The sequence below is a fragment of the Clarias gariepinus genome, chromosome 24 (assembly GCF_024256425.1).
Source record: "Clarias gariepinus isolate MV-2021 ecotype Netherlands chromosome 24, CGAR_prim_01v2, whole genome shotgun sequence".
Lineage (NCBI taxonomy): Eukaryota > Metazoa > Chordata > Actinopteri > Siluriformes > Clariidae > Clarias > Clarias gariepinus.
The window spans coordinates 16978779-16996773 of NC_071123.1; the positions used below are offsets into that span (position 1 = coordinate 16978779).

A 17995-nucleotide genomic window follows, 5' to 3' on the forward strand; every position below is an offset into this window, starting at 1 on the left:
TTTGCAGCCTGTCAAAGTACACCATTTGTTTTCCTTTCTTTAATTTTAATATTTTTTAATAATAAAAAGAAAACTTTAAATGACATTCTATTTTAAAAATGTTTTTTGTGGACCTGCATTCATGACATGTTAATTTTTTTCCTTAATTGAAAAAAATATTTCCGAAAACTTTATGGAATAAAAATGACTGAAAATATCGACTTTGTAAACACTATTTCATAATAAACTAGATATATTTTTAAATACATGCATTTATAAATATTTAATTTTTAACATTCTTATTTTGAACCCTATCCACTTGGATTGTCTTGCTGTAACCAAATTGGACTTGAAACTGTGTTCAAAGACAATTTAATCACAGTATGTACACTCTGCCAGACTGAATGGACTAATAAAATTTGGGCTGAGAGGATTAATTCACAATGGCAAGCTAGTCATGCAAAAGAGGACGAAGGGAATGAACTTTCAACGTAACCCAAATAGTCTTAGATGAGAGTTTCATACAAGCTTTTGTGTGTAAATTATGGGTTTATTGTGCAGGACAATTTTATGACCAGAGCGAAATGAAATGCTTGTCTTTTTGGGTCGCTTTTTGGATTGGGGTCAAGTCCACATAACTACTTACACAACATTTCCTCTAATGTTCTACAAACAGCTCCTCCTGTGCCATTTATCATAGAACTTCTGTCTCTTCTTCATTCTGGAGAACGTTTGACATGTGGATGTCGGTCGTTGCCAGTGCATTTACATTGGTGTTTATTAGGAGAAGAAGAAAAATCAGAAACCTGATAAAAAACATGGATGAGTGTGCGTTTTCTTGGTTCTGTTGAAGTATATAAATCACATAGAAATCTATTTGAACTATACTGTTACAGTCACATTATTGAGTGTCTATTGGGTCTGTTTTTCTTTAGTGAACTTTAAACATTAATGCAAAATTTTAAATTGCGTTGTGAACTGAAACTGCAGTGGCGCAACATCAAGTGTCTCATCAGCAAGCTAGCCAGCAAACAATAGTTAGCGGTTAATGTTAGCGATAGCTCTAACGTTAATGAATCTCACCTCAGAAACAGTGATTTGTGTGGTCAGTATTATGGATATAACCAAGTACCATGTCTTTATATTACCTAATCGAAAGCCAGTACAGCTGTACATTTATTTAAGTGTAGAAGAGGCATGTTAGACTATGCACAGCCATGTTGCTCTGATGTCACTTGGCAATAAGAGAAGAAAATGGTAGTTGAGGAGCTGACAAGTTGAAATTCAAAATTGTGTTTTTTTTTACTGGTTGTAGAAAGGGAATTACCACTGTTAAACAGAATTGTGGGTAAAAGTGTTGGGTGTAATGTGTTACAAAGTAACACGTTAGAGTACTTGAATTACTTTTTTGATGTAACGAGTAATCTAACGCGTTAGGTCCGCCATTTAAATACTCAGTTATTTAGTTACTTTTTTAAAAATGTAATCCATTATTCAGACAATTTATGCAATCCGTGAGCCAGACAGCAATGATTCCCAATCCGTTATTGTGTGTGTGTGTGGGAAAGTCGTCTTACAAGCCCCGCCCTCGACAACCCGCCCCCTTTGTTGTTCCTGCTGTTATCCCCTTATCTCACCTATGAGGTTGACTATGAGAGGGCCAAAACGCAGAAAGATGGAAATCTAATCGCAGCGCCAAAACTCGCAGTGAATCATGATGAATCTTACTTACGACTACCGCGCGAAACCACGTAGGTGAGATAGGGGTATTAGTAGTTAATAAAAAATAAGTAGTAGATTATGGGCCAAACTTTGCTGAGTGATAATGGTAGAATAATTATAAAGGTCATGACTAAAATAACATGCATGAGGAATCACAAAGGAGTTTTCATTTTCTGCAATGGAAAAGTACTCGAACTAGTTACTTTTATCAGAAAGTAACTCTGTAATGTAACTAATTACTTTTTAATAACAGTAATTTTGTAATGTAATTACTAACATTGGTGGGTAATATACGAAACTGTTAATAGAATAAAAACAGCCCTGATAGCTAAATTGCTTAGTCTTGGCTCATACTTTTCCCAAGATCTCTAACAAATCTGGTGAAAAGATTTTAGCATAACAGGCCAAAAACTGCTCCGATAGATTCTGCAGATGCGATGTGCATTTAGACCATCTCAACCTTTATGTTTTATCAGCAAACCTATTCCAGACCTGCTCTTACTCAAAATCTGTAACAAATCCGGTATTCTGGTTCAGCCTGGCTTATTTTTGCCCAGTGGGCCAAGACTGGCACAGATATGTTCTGTACATCTATTGTGTATTTAGTCCAAGACTTATTTTCTCATCAAATGTGGCACAGGACCAATTATATTTAGACCAAACTTTACACCTTGAACCCCTGCTTATTCAAGGCAGATGGACACATGTCTTGCAACCTTTTCTTTTTTCATCTTTCAAATACTTAAAATGTCGCTTTAATTCTTATATCAGACATTATCTTGCCTAAACCATGTGCATGAAGTAAAACCAATACAAAAGAAAGATTAGCAGTTCATATTTAAGACTACCGTTCAGGTTTAAATACAAATGGTATATTACTGAAATAAACTAATGGCGATGAACATTAAATACAAACTGAATTAATAAATACACTGTCTAGAGCAATATCCAGAAGACATAAAAGCGTCTCAGAATGTTGCTACAAAATAAGTCTTGGATGGGACTAAACATAACATATTAATTATAGTTATTGATTCTTAGTACAATCAGAGCATTTCTTGTTGAAGGCCTGACGCCAGCCATTAAGGTGAACAAGTCATTGCACACTCAGTGCCGGTCCTAACTCTTAGCCCAGTTGCTTCAGGCAGGGCATCTGTGACATATCAAATCTATAAATCAGATGATATGTTGTGGTGAACTTCAAACAGGAGCATGCAAGTTGTTCAAGGTGGATTTTTTCTTGGAGCATTACTTAAGGACACAGTCAGCATGGCGGTCCTGAGAACAATTGTACAATACCATCCTGTAACAATTCCACTTAATCAGCGATCAAATGACAACGCTGGAATTGATCTCAATGTTTCTTCTTCTTTTTCTTCTTCCACCATACTGTAATATTGGCGCATTCCAGAGGCAGATGGACAGAAGTAGTAAACAAGGTTCATACTGTAGTACCGATTTTTAGTGCCTTTTTCTTGTTCTTGTAGCACCACCACCAGGCCAACAATAACACCTTAAATAAATAAAAAAATGTAAGAGTTGGCAAAGGTTTAAAAGGAACCAAAGACTTTATTTGCTGTTATAGAAACACCACTCCATGCTGGACTCCACCACACCATCCCGCAGTGGATTATTTTCCCACAACAGCTTGAAGTGTTTTATTTCCTGCATTAAGTGAGTTTGGACCGTGGTCCAGTATATGCAAGTGTTTGCAACAACAACAACAACAAAAAGAAATCGCACATTGATGGCTTAATTCTGTTGGAAAATGTGATGCTCAACAGTCATTTGCATGCCTTAAGGCAATCAGCATCCAGTGCTATGGAAGTATAATAGTGCCAAAATTCCTCAAAGCAAAATAGCAGGTTGAATTACATGAACTGAAAAAAACGTGTTGCAATAAATATGTTTGAATTTTTCTGCATTGCAATTTGATCTGAATTGAAAAAAATCCTTAGAGCATTTACAATGTTTGAAATTTTTGCCACTGCAATTTATTGTGGTTGTATATTTCAAGTAAAAATGTAATCCAAGCATTTAAAATTTAATGCAAAAAGATTCAAGTTACTAAATTGCAGTTCAAAACTATTTTCAAGTGTTAAAAATACAATCTTCATTATTTTTCAATCTTACAAATTCAGGTCGATAAAATTCAGGTAACAAAATTCAGGTTGCAAAAATTCAGGTAATAAAATTCAGGTTGCAAAAATTCAGGTCACAAAATTCAAGTCGCTAAAATGCAGGTCTTTACATCCGGGATATCACAGGCAGAGCAGTGGAGAGCCGATTGCTGCTGTCCGTGCCGCAGTGTACTTTAAAGTGTGCTTCCTGCTCCCTGTGCAGTCTACTTCTCAGAAACTACTTACCGATCGGAACGCAGCCCTCTTAACTAACAGGCCGGGTTGCCAGTTTCACAATAAAGTGTGTATGTGTTAAAATTACTCCTCTGCCGTAAACACTATATTCAAAGCAAAGCCAGCGCTCTTTTATTCACACGCGCGAGCGATGGGTTTCCCGCCCCTGAGCTCGGTAATGTACAGTCTGTGGAAAAATTCTGTACAGCAGCAGAAACAAATTTAGGAAGCAGTCAAACAGCATGAGTTCAGCGCGTGACACCAGAGTAACTGCAGAAGTCTGACTCTGTGCAAATAAACTGATAGGGACAATTCAAGACAAAGAATAAAGATAGATAGATAGATAGATAGATAGATAGATAGATACTTTATTGATCCCGAAGGAAATTCCAGATATCCAACAGCAATAGAGACAGTAACAGTAAGACAGGTTATAGACTCCACACTGTATATCTTACAGTCAGTATACAGTCAGTATACACAGGGTAATGTGGGAACTGACCAGAGTTACTAGTGCAATGATGGACAAAAACTATATATAAAAAGTATATAAAGATAATAAATATAAATTACAATAAAAATAGAAATGGGGTTAATTGCAGTGCAGCTATTGATGTACAATGTTATATGTGACAAAGTCACAGTGCGACAGGTATTTATGAGTCGCCGTATAAAGCTTAAATCAAACTTCACTCATGCACACACATATGAAACAGTCACATATACATATATACTACTAACTGTTTGAATAACTACATGAAGACTTATGACTTCATACTAAATATTAAACTGAAATGTTGTAATTGCATTGCATAAAATAATTTATATAATTTATTTATATTATATTTTAATCAGACTGACATTAAACCGTACTATCCACACTTTACGTTTTTCTTAATTACAAAGTTTTTGTGTTTACCTTTATTTATAAGCAATATAAATTTAACAAAGTCTAAACAGCATGTATGTTGTTGCTGCTGCTGAGGAAATTAATCACATCTGGTTACTGAATGTGACCGAACATTACCGAGCTCAGGGGCGGGAAACCCATCGCTCGCGCGTGTGAATGAAAGAGCGCTGGCTTTGCTTTGAATATAGTGTTTACGGCAGAGGAGTAATTTTAACACATACACACTTTATTGTGAAACTGGCAACCCGGCCTGTTAGCTAAGAGGGCTGCGTTCCGATCGGTAAGTAGTTTCTGAGAAGTAGACTGCACAGGGAGCAGGAAGCACACTTTAAAGTACACTGCGGCACGGACAGCAGCAATCGGCTCTCCACTGCTCTTCCTGTGATATCCCGGATGTAAAGACCTGCATTTTAGCGACTTGAATTTTGTGACCTGAATTTTGTTACCTGAATTTTTGCAACCCGAATTTTATTACCTGAATTTTTGCAACCTGAATTTTGTTACCTGAATTTTTGCAACCTGAATTTTGTTACCTGAATTTTATCGACTTGAATTTGTAAGATTGAAAAATAATGAAGATTGTATTTTTAACACTTGAAAATAGTTTTGAACTGCAATTTAGTAACTTGAATCTTTTTGCATTAAATTTTAAATGCTTGGATTACATTTTTACTTGAAATATACAACCACAATAAATTGCAGTGGCAAAAATTTCAAACATTGTAAATGCTCTAAGGATTTTTTTCAATTCAGATCAAATTGCAATGCAGAAAAATTCAAACATATTTATTGCAACACGTTTTTTTCAGTTCATGTAATTCAACCTGCTATTTTGCTTTGAGGGATTTTGGCACTATTATACTTCCATACAGTGCTAACATGTAAAAATTTCCATGTCTGTATTCACATGTCTTCACAACATTTCACATAAGGGTACTGTAATAGATTTCTCAGAGCAGTTTAGATCCATAAGAGTGTTTTGTTCGAGGAAAAACAGAGAGAGAAAGAGAGAGTGACAGAGAGGCAAGGGAAATGTGGAGGTTGTTACTGTATACAGTAATTTCATCGCTTCGCCACAGAAAAGCCAGTGTAGGAGTTGCAGCATGCTCATGGCGACCCTCCATATACAGAGCAGCCAGACTGGATGATTTACATCCCAGTAACCAAGCCTTTAGTAGAACTTTGCCAAAAACAAACAAGCAATAGAAATACTACCTATTGTATATTCTACATTACTCACTAAAAGTAGGCCACCGCCCCCACTGCGACCTTAATAAGGTCTAATTGGAAGAAAAAATGGTTAATTTCCATAGGCAAATCATGTACTGTAAATTGCAGACTCGTTCCCCCACGAGCAGCATGGGAGATGTAACTCGGACAGCCAAAGCACAGAGAGACGGTAAAGCTGCGGCGAAGCAGCGCTGCTGTTCGTGTTGCTATGGGAAACCAAGTGAAAATTCATATTTCATAACTCCCCCGCCCCGGCCGTGTTGCTGGCTGTGTGGGAGCTGGGCTGCGTGGGCACTGAGTGGGTAAAGGCCCTCATTCTACAGTCTTGTTCAGTTTAATGCACACAGACACGCAGAAAAGAAAGACACAATAACATATTTTGACTGGATGCACTGTAGTATATAAAACCGCACAAAAATCCATTGATGCGTTGTTACAGACTGTATTTCACTAAAACTTACATGCTTTTACAGAATATGAATTTTTTTCAAATGACCACGGCATATAGGAAAACATTTATTTATTGATTGTAAGTATAGCAAAAGTACCTGAAACGCATGCGTGCATGATATTATAGAACAATTTTGGGATTTATTTATTTTAAATCTAGGTCTTTGGAGAAATTATTTTGGACCAAATTTTACTCAAATGAACATGCACACATTTAGGAAAATGGAAATGAGCGAAAATAATATCACATGTTTCAGGGGTTCTTGATTTCCACAACCCTGAACAGTTCACCTTTGACCTGATATGATACACCTGACCCACATCATGAAGGGCTTGTGGAGATGGATCAGGCTCGCTTAAAACTTGAAAAAAGTGTAGCAGGTCAGCAGGACTAGAATCGAGAACCAATGAGCTTGACACATTTTCCCTTTCGCTGCTTGGAAATGTGTCTTACCAAAATAGAACAAGGAAATTCGGAGACGATAAGTACCACAAAATTTTACACAAACCTTTACTCTGAGGAATTGTAGACCTTCCTCAGGAAGCTCTCGGGATGTATTTTAAATCTGTCATGCCCCTGGACATGCTAATCTGCTGGCTAACTTGGATTTAACTAAACAAATAGGTAGGAGCCTTCCATTGAACGCAGTGAGTAGCTTCTTAGTTCTTAAACGAAAATGTCAGAGGACATATCCTGTGGTTCTGGCAAATATGTGTCACCATTTTAAAAGGGTCAAATTATGGGCCCACATTAAGCAAAAAAACTAAACAAAACAAATAAACAACTGAGGAGATTACTGATACTACTAAAATTGGTTCAAGAATTGTACAACACATTATTAAAACCTGGAAGGATAGTAAAGAACAATCGTCTTCAAGGAAGAAATGTGGTCGGAAAAAACATCCTAAATGAGCGTGATGGGAGATCACTTAAACACAAAAAACTACAGTAAAACTTACAGCTATGTTTAATATTAAATTCAAGAGCTTTCCCACATTCACAATGTAAAGAGAACTCAAGGGATTGGGACTAAACAGCTGCGTAGTCTTAAGAAAATCACTGTCACAATCAGTCATAATCAGTGTTAAGAAATCAGCACTAGAAAATGATCCTGTGGTCTGATGCGTCCAGATTTACCCTGTTTTAAAGTGATCTGGACATCAGTGTAAGAAGAGAAGATAAAGTGGAAATGTAAGTGATGCACCCATCATGCCTAGTGTTTACCGTACAAGCCTGTGTGTTATGATCTGGAGTTGATTCTGTTGGTCAGCTCTAGGTTATACTGAATGACCAGGTTTTTTTAATTAATGGATTTTTTTTCTTCCCTAATAGCATAGGCATATTCCAACTGAGAATACCAGGATTTATCAGGCTTAAATTGTGAAAGAGTGCTTTAGGAAGCACGAGACACCATTTTTGCCCACCATAGAATCCAGGAGAGAACTGAATGTGACTCTGGATGTTGTAAAATTGCATAAGCTTATTAAAATAATGCAAAGCAAAAGAAGGTCCATGAATGTTGCATGAAATAGTTTTGTCCTCCATATCTGTCCTCCGTTTCCCTGCAACTTGATCGTGCAAATTCCAAATAATTCAGTGCAATTCTTTATCTTGTCTGACTTATATATAAAATAAATGAAATCCAAAAAACACTATACTGTAAGTTGGCTCTTAACATGGCCAATGGGATTCAATGAAAGCCAGAGAGGAACTTAAAGTGTAAATTGCGCCTAGTCATCTTTTTAATATCTGGAAGAACTCGTGAACGGACAGCATTGCATATTAGCCTTGGATGGTTTCCAGTGACAGGCGAGGAAGAAAACAAACAGTTGTGTTTAAAGTCTTTCCAGGGGAAAAGCAAGAAGCGTTAATTACCACATGCTCTACTTTCCTCTGTCCGTTGTGATTTGTGTACTGTAATTAAAACGCACACATGCACAGACGTACGCACAACACAAGACAATGAGGACGACGAGAAGACAGGGATTCAAGAGGAAAATCAAGGTAATTGTAGCAAGGGGATGCTCCATTTGCTCAATTAGGGGAAAAAACTGTTACAAAGACAGATGTTCATTTGAAGGAGGATATTAATGCGGTTCTACTAAGGGAAAGACATGGGCAGGTTTAATTCTATCAAAAATTTAAGTAGTGTAAAAGGTATTTGTAGCGCAAAAGCTGACAGGAAAGCAAATCCATATTTAATCCGTGATTAAAAGAAAAGAAAAAAAAACTCTTAGCTTTGGGTTTAAATTAAGGTTTACGAAAGTGTTGCAACAATGTGAGAATGAACGATTTGAAAGCACTGAATCTGAATAATAACTTTTTTTTTTTGCTTTATTAAACAATCAGAAACAAAGCCACACTAGAAAAGGTAATGTAATAAATGCATACTTCTACATTGTAAGAATACAGGCAGAGGGTGGGGTGAGCACCAAAAACGAAAGAAAAACATAACAATCAGTTCACTTTTTTTTGTTTTGCTTCTCTTATTAGAAGCGACAGAGTACTTTAACTCAAACTGTAAAACACGGAACACAATATAAACTAAAAATAAAATTTTAACTCTCCACAGAAGCTATAAAACATGCTGAGGGGCTATCGTGTGAGACAGACTACTGTCCAAACTCTAGTAGAAGCAGAGGAGGAGTGAAAGGTCACTGATCCAGGCTTAGTTTCTAAGTTGACAATTTGTATTTATATATATTATACATTAAAAGTTTCTCTTCAACCTCTGGTTATTGCGGTGGTGTGTGGAAAACCATCAGGGCGGCAGTGGAGGTCCTCTCACGCTACTTCTTCTTATCCCTTTGTTTCTGGAACAGAGACGACACCGTCAGCTTGGGGCTGCGTATACAATTTCATGCAGTGTAGAACAAAAAAAACAACAACAACAACTTCAAACCTTAATAAAAACTCACACTATACAGGGATAGAGATACATTTAAGCATAAGTGGGTTAGGAATGTTATATAGACTGTGTAAGAAACCAGTACAAAGGAGTTGGTCAATATGAGACATTTGCTTAAATTTAAACCTAGAAATGTTGAATTAAACATTTTAAGCACTTCCTGTGCATAAATAAAACAAACGAGAGCATGGACACTCCTGTGATCTATACTCCCATGCCATCTGTATTATCGCCTAGCAACAAGTAATTAAAGCAGTATTGCTAGGAAACCGTTTCAGCCACAAGGAGGTCTATGGGGAGAAGATAAATCCCAGACACAACATGCTCTGTGGAGCTGGGTTTGCAACGCTGCCCTATTACATATCAGGTAGAAATTAGTCACACAAGCAAACTTGAGGATGTTTTTATTATACGAATAATCCAATATTTTGCCTACAATGAATTCTTTCGTTTAGGTACAGACTAAAATCCATACCCTTCTCTTCGATATGTAATTATTACATCGTAGCTTCAAGACATTAAAATCTAATTAAGAAAATAAAAAGAATGGGTCTGTTGTTTTCCCCATTAAAATATATACGGCTTAATGCTATCCATATATACTGTATATTTTAATTCTTGTCATTTTTATTTATTTTTTTGCTAAGCACCAGAATGCTATTATGAAAGCGTTTATTTGCAGGCTTTATGTGTGCCTAAGAGCTCCTCTCATCATGTACTGTACCTGTTATGACTGATGTTCAGTAGATTAAATCACAAAAGTGATGTTACACTGATTACTAATGTTACACTGATTAGTGATGTTAAACTGATTAGTGACTTTATACTGATTACTACTGTTACACTAATTAATTATGTTACACTGTCTACTGATGTCACACTGATAAGTGAATGTTATATTATACTGATTATTGATGTTACACGATTACTAATGTTACACTAATCATATTAGTGATATTACACCCGTGACTAATGTTACACAAATTACTAATGTTACACTGATAAGTGATGTCACACTGATAACTAATGTTACACTGATCAGAAATGTTACACCAAGTAGTGGTGTTATGCAAATTAGAAATGTTACATTGAGTATCAATGTTACACTGATGAGTGACACTACACTGATTAACAGCATAAGGATGCTTTTAAACTGAGTCAAATATGTTGCAAATCCTGTGGCTGGTTTCAGAGTGGTGCAGCCAGTCTGTGTAATAGTGTCCAAGAATCGTCCTTTATTTGTTGTCATTCTTTCAACTATTCACACAAAATGAATCCACGACACATGCATTTTCCTACAGAATGACAGGGTCAGAATAACCATGAAGCTCCCAACTCCTCATTAGCAGAAACACATAATCTACATCCCCTTTTCTTTGCATATTGAACTTGTGAAGCCCTTAAAGCGACAGACACCAAATGTGCCTACACTGCAATCCTACAATTCAAACGCCACAAAATGTTACAATTCTAATATATACAGGTAACTAAATGATTTTTATAAATATTTTGAGACATATGGCACCTATATATAGCATTTCACTGTATATCATAATGTGTATGGCTCTGTACTGTATGTGACAAATAAAAATTTGAATTTGAATTTTTCAATTACAAGGAGTCATACACTGAACTGAACAATGTTACACTGACTAGAAATACTACACTGATTATCAGTGTTACACTAATTATTAATTTTACACTAATTATACATTTTACACTGTCAGTGTTTTCCACTCATACAGCCGTGGCCAAAAGTTTTGAGAATGACAAAAATTGTCATTTTCACAAAGCCTGCTGCTTCAGTGTTTTAAGATGTTTTTGTCAGTATACTGAATTTGCATTTCATGAGTGTCAAAGGGTTTTATTGACAATTACATTAAGTTTATGCAAATAGTTGCTGCATTATTTGCAGTGTTGACCCTTCTTTTTGTAAGACCTCTGGAATTCACTCTGGCATGCTGTCAATCAACATGCCAGGAGCACCTTGGCGTAAGGCAAAAGTGGTACTGTAACTAGGTTTCTTGGGACAAAAACATTTTGGGACCTGATTGATACCAGCCCGTTCTTGCATAATCAATGCTTGTGTGTTTTTTTTTATTTGTCCACATGCCTCTGGAGAATTGACCACAAGTTCTCAACCCTGGACCGAAAATCCAAATGTTTTGTTCCCCAAGCCACTAGCCTTATGGCAAGGTGTTCCATTAACGCTGGAAAAGGCATTGTTTGTCACCAAAACTGGAGCTGACTGGATGGTTGGCAGAAATCTTTCCCTAAGGATGGTTTTGCATCATTCTTTATTTATGGCTATGTTTTTAGGCAAAACTGGAAGTGAGCCCACTCCATAGGGCTGAGAAGCATCCCTACACATGGACTCAGGTATACTGACAGGTGCCCAAGTATATTTTCCTTTTTAAAAATCTGTCTGAGAGAATGATTGGTATAATGTCTGCTAATAATTAATCAATTGCAAATGGTAAAAAGGATAATAAAGGATACACATGCTCTGTGCACAGTTTTGCACGGTGAATGGCTCTTCCTTATAAAATACATTAAAATTAATAAAACTCAAGCAACAGGGATCAGTGAGGCAACATAGCAATGGTGTGAAAATGAAAAAAAAAAAGCTGAAAGTCCTGTCCATGTCTGTGGATGGAGGAAGCTTCAGACATCAAACTGGGCATTTGGGGGTACCAGATATGTCATGTACATAAAACCTTTTAAAATGTGTAAATTTGACTAATACTGAAATATTTGACCCTATTTAGTAAAATTACACTGATTAGAAATGTGACGTTTGTAACGTCATACTGGTTAGTAATGTTGAGTTACTACACTTATAATATGATTTATCACTTTTGAGTCATATTATAAGATCAGTAACACTACACTGATTAATGATGTTAGTCTGATAAGTGATGTTACAGTCGATTGACTAGTTTCTAGTTTCACTGATTGGGAATGTCATACTCTGTGACATTATATTAAACTATGTACCTTTTAAAAAAAAATCTCTTTATTGTACTCTAATCAGTAAGTCAAGTCAAAAACATGAGTACCATGGACTTTGGAGACTTCCTCAAAATGAGATCCTACCAAGGATGTCTGGTGTTGTTCAAAAACATCTACTGTATGTTCTAGTGGGAATCAGGTGTCTATTGCTTATTGACTCTGAAACACCTGATTCCCACTAGAACATGGAGCATACAGTTCTTGGTAGGATCTCACTTTGACAAAGTCAGCTCAAACAGCAACTGATAAACCTCCAATTATCCATGTACAGTCCCATTAAAAAACACCAACCGATGCAGAGGTGTGAGAAATCCCTACGTAATAAACCCCTGAGGAAATAAACTTTCTTGTTTGTGAGCTCAAAAAGTGTGAACACAACCTTGTTTTGGATTGAATGTTGTTTTTCAAGCATCTCAAACTTCGCTTACCTCTTCTCTTGGTTTGTCATCCTTCATCTTCTTCCTAGTCATGTGTCCCCGGAAGCCGGCCTGGATCTTAGTGGCAGCCTTGTTAGCAGCAGGGTCATCCAGAGGGATATCCATGATGTCCTCGTCTTGTGGCTGACCGCAGCCCTCCTAGAGGGCAGGTAACAGTGTGAGAGCCGCCATGTTGTTTATGAGCAAATTAAATAATTGATTTAGGAATATTTGCAAGCAGCACTTCGTAAGAGTGTGACCAATATTTTATACATTCATAAAGTCTAAAGTGTAAAGCATAAAAAATATCGTTTTACCATTCCTTCTGCCAAATTTTCTAATTTCTTTCAGTTTTTAGGCACAAATTCAACAAGTGGGATGAGAATCTTAACCTCATTTGAACAGGTGGCTCTATGCCTACTATAGGTTTATACCCCAAAATTCCTGAAAATATTTGTGCAACCCCCTTCATAGACTCATTATATCAAGTTACAACCAGTTGACATAACTTATTGTCATTATAGCACAACCAACTAATCAGCGTGGCGTATCCTCAGACCATGAAATTTCACTAATTCCCTTTTGCTTTATCTCTAATGAACCAGGCAGTAGATGAAGACATGCTTCCTTCCCTGTGGGTTCCTCTGAGCACTTTTTTTTATCGTTCCCGTATGGCTAGTGCTTGTCATCTCTGCCCAATGAGGCCAGAGTTTCCGACATCGCATCTAATTTAGGTTGCCTGCTGGGGTTTACTGGTCTGTAGAGGCTGATGCTTTGAGGATCCTAAGCTTCAGCAAGAACCTTCGAAGGAACCGTGTCGAGCGGAAAAGGAAGCGCGATATTCCTTCGGGAAGTGTAAACATGCGATCTATTGCACGACAAATGAGGCCTCATGGGATGGCCTCTTCTTCTTCCTGCTCAGTGAAGCCAAAGCTAAGATACTGCACAAGACTTTACACATTTCCTTTAAACTTTATACTTGGATACACCTTGGCATATTTATGTTGCTTATTCATAACAGAATTAGATATGGAACATGCATAGCTACTGAGCCCAAGTTACACAGAAACATCTTGCGTAAAAGTGCTCTCGCGAGTGCGTGTTGCTGCAGTTTGGAACATGCAAATGGCCATCTGTCTCATCGTTCACAAGCTTGATCTTTGGATTCTGCTCAAATAATACAGTTAGTGTTGATGCTTCCAGAAAGTTCGCAGCCCTCCAGTCAGAACCTACGCTTACGCAATGTCCTTCACCGCTCGCTCGTGTACTGTAGCTGACTCTTTCAGCCGACGGGCTTTGACTATAGAAATCTGTATCAGAAATTGCAAAGATGTTGAACGCTGTTTCCTGCAAACATTGTGACAGATAATAAGACAACAGCTGAAAAGTGCAATTTTCATCAGGCCTCAGCACCCCGAGCGACTGTTTAATTACTGCTTGCGTAGCAGACCTACTCATCCTTCTATTCAACTCACACACACACACACACACACACACTCACTCACACATTACAGATGCAAATCCTAATTAAACAAAAAAGCTTAGACTCTGAACATAGATATTTAAAATAATGTCTCATTTCTAACATAATTTTAAAGTACTATGATACCTGATCATTTTTTCTTTGTTAAATAACAATACAAAAATCAGTTTGTTATTAGAAGCAAATAATGCAAAACAATTATTATGTTTGTAGAGTGAGGGCGTTTTTTTAAACTTGATGATTAGAATTAAAGCTGGAAGTACTGTTTGAGCCTCTTTTGTAGAAAATTAATCAAGGGTTTTCCAACCAATCGGAATCTAGTATTTAATAGTGCTGTGGTAAACATACGGTCATTTATTGGGAACAGTCTGCGCTGTTTTGATCATATATCGTACAAATGCCTTTGAGAATCGTGAAACGATATTTATGATATCGTGATACGATATTTTATCGTCATATCGCCCACCCCAGTCTAATTCTACAGAATTTTAAATCAGGTTATCACTCGATTAAACACTTTAACATACAAGTATGTTAACAAAATTGCACCTTGTTTCTAAATGAATCAAGAATTCATAAAAACCTGCATGATGTGAGACATGAGATCTTATACTGACCAACACTGTGTAAGTGTGTGTGTGTGTGTGTGTGTGTGTGTAACGTTATGCTGTGTAAATGATGTGTTGAAGCCATGGCTCTTTAAAACGCCCACATAAACTGCAAACTGTGATCTAAACTCAAGGATGATGAAGAAAAAAGAAAAAGAAAAACTGATTTATGATATTGCTCATTGTATGCTGAATCTTATCTTTGCATGCTGAATTGAACTTCTCGGATTCATAATGTATCTCCAAGCCAGACGTTTTTTTGCATACTCATTTTTTGCATACCCAAGCTTACATTTGATCACACGCTTCCTGTAGGTCTCCTGTTACATATAACACACATAATCTAGTCTATGAGAAATAATGTCAAAGATGCAGAAAGTCTCTGAGATGTTGTTATATATATATATATATGTATACACACACACACACACTTACTATAATTAAAGTCACAGTCAAGAGAATAATCCAGATCCTTCAAAAATTCAGCAGCTGATTCTTATATAAGCATTCAACATTTGCATGAATCAGGTATTATTCAGGAACATTAACAATCATAAATAATGATTAATGATAAGGATAATGATAATTAACAAAATAAATAAATAATAAATAAATAAATAAATAAACTTTAAATATTTTTTTATTATTTAGGCAAATTATTCAAACTTAGAATAACAAAGACTATCCCCATAATAAAGATCTTTACTTACTTTCCGACAGTCCATGGCGATATAAACTTATAAGCGTCAGGAATAATAAACTGGCGCGCGCACAGGTAAGCGTGTCTCTCCGAAGCCTGCTGTGAGCGCGCTTCCTCTCTGATCTATAGCGCCTCGCGCTCCATCCCACCTCCGCGCGCGCATCCTCGCCGACCAATCGGACGCCGCGCGTGGACCAGATGCCGCCTGATCAGCCAATCGGCTTCGGCGTCAGCTCACGTAGAAACGATTCACCGTCTTCAAGAGGATGTTAGTGTCTTCCCACATGTCTTCCCATTACAGTTACAGTAAGGAAGGTGAAATACAGAACTCCCAACAACTGAATTAATTGTGTTGAAAATGTGTTTGGAACAACTGCTCTTCTTCTTCTTTGTCTTTCGGCTGTTCCCTTTCAGGGGTCGCCACAGCGAATCATCTGCCTCCATCTAACCCTATCCTCTGCATCCTCTTCTCTCACACCAACTAACTTCATGTCCTCTCTTACTGCATCCATAAATCTCCTCTTTGGTCTTCCTCTAGACCTCCTGCCTGGCAGTTCCAACCTCAGCATCCTTCTACCGATATATTCACCATCTCTCCTCTGAACATGCCCAAACCACCTCAATCTGGCCTCTCTAACTTTATCTCCAAAACATCTAACGTGGGTTGTCCCTCTGATAAACTCATTCTTAAAACAACTTCTTGGAACAACTGCTCTGAAACTAAATATTTCCATGAAGATGGTAAAAAACGTGTTCTTTCATTTAGTTAAGTGTCTTATTTGTCACATATACAGTCATGGCCGAAAGTTTTGAGAATGACACATATACTCAGCAAATAAAGAAACGTCCTCTGACTTTCACCTGTTTTTACTTTCAGTAAACTTAACTTAAAGATTTGTGTGAACACTAAAAGAGTCAACACCATAAGACATAAACTAAGAATGTTTCCCAATGTGTCCCTGAATGAAGGGAGGCTCAAAATCAAAAGTACCAGTCAGTATCTGGTGTGGCCACCATCTGCTTGAGGTACTGAAGTGCATCTCCTCCTCATGGACTGCCTATTGCGGACAGTCTGAGCACTGATGGAGGGATTGTGTGTTCCTGGTGTGACTCGGGCAGTTGTTGTGGCCATCCTGTACCTGTCACGCAGGTGTGATATTCGGATGTACCCATCCTGTGCAGGTGTTGTTACACGTGGTCTTCCACTGCGAGGATGATCAGCTGTCCTTCCTGTCTCCCTGTAGCGCCGTCTTAGGCGTCTCACAGTGCGGACATGGCGATTTATTGCCCTAGCCACATCAGCAGTCCTCATGCATCCCTGCAGCATGCCTAATGCACATTCATGCAGATGAGCAGGGACCCTGGGCATCTTTCTTTGGGTGTTTTTCACAGTCGGTAGACAAGTCTCTTTAGTGTCCTGCGTTTTTAGAACTGTGACCTTAAATGCCTACTTTCTGTAAGCTGTTAATGTCTTAACAACTATTCCACAGGTGCATGTTAATTAATTGATTATGGTTAATTGAAAATGCATGGACAACATTGTTTAAACCCTTTACAATGAAGATCTGTAAAGTTATTTGGACTTTTACAACATTACGTATTGTTGAAATACACAGTCCTGAAAATGGGATGTTTCTTTTTTTGCTGAGTATATTAAAGTCTGCTACCTGCTTAGTATTTTTAGATATTTTTGTCAGATGTTACTATGGTACTGAAGTTTAGTTACAAGCATTTTTACAAGCCAAGTGTCAAAGGTTTTTATTGACAATTAAATGAAGTTTATGCAAAGAATCAGTATTCGCATTTTTTAATTCAAAGCAGTTTTACACAATCAAAATTGAAGTTTGTATGAATTGTGAATGTGTATGAATCAAAATTATAAGTTTGTCCCTGATAAGCAAGCCGAGGACGACGGCGAGGGTGGCAAGGCAAAACTACCTGTGATGGCAATAAGTAGAAACCTTAAGAGGAACCAGACTTAACAGGGAACCCATCCTCATTTGGGTGATAAAGGATAACAGGGATTGATCTGAAGTCATACTGTGTGTTGGGAGGCTGGAAGTTCAGTATAACAGGAGATGTGTTTACAGTAAGTTCATTTGCATTTGGTATATTGATGACCACCAAAGTGTATTTTACTTTTAGAAAATCTGTCAGGGAGAACAATGCAGACAGTAAACCACTCTTGTGCTAGCAGAATAAACAGATACAAGATACAGGTG

At 37.3% G+C, this 17995-nt stretch overlaps 1 protein-coding gene across 1 annotated transcript; it reads right to left on the bottom strand.

The window, feature by feature from the left end:
• Nucleotides 1-8953: 8953 nt before the first annotated feature.
• On the bottom strand, nt 8954-15909 carry nrgna (neurogranin (protein kinase C substrate, RC3) a). The gene is made up of 3 exons (XM_053485639.1): nt 15784-15909; nt 12995-13141; nt 8954-9459 (listed from the first exon to the last, which is right to left on the bottom strand). Exons 1-3 carry the CDS (start codon nt 15796-15798, stop codon nt 9436-9438), a joined length of 186 nt encoding a protein of 61 aa, XP_053341614.1. The 5' UTR covers nt 15799-15909; the 3' UTR covers nt 8954-9435.
• Nucleotides 15910-17995: the final 2086 nt, after the last annotated feature.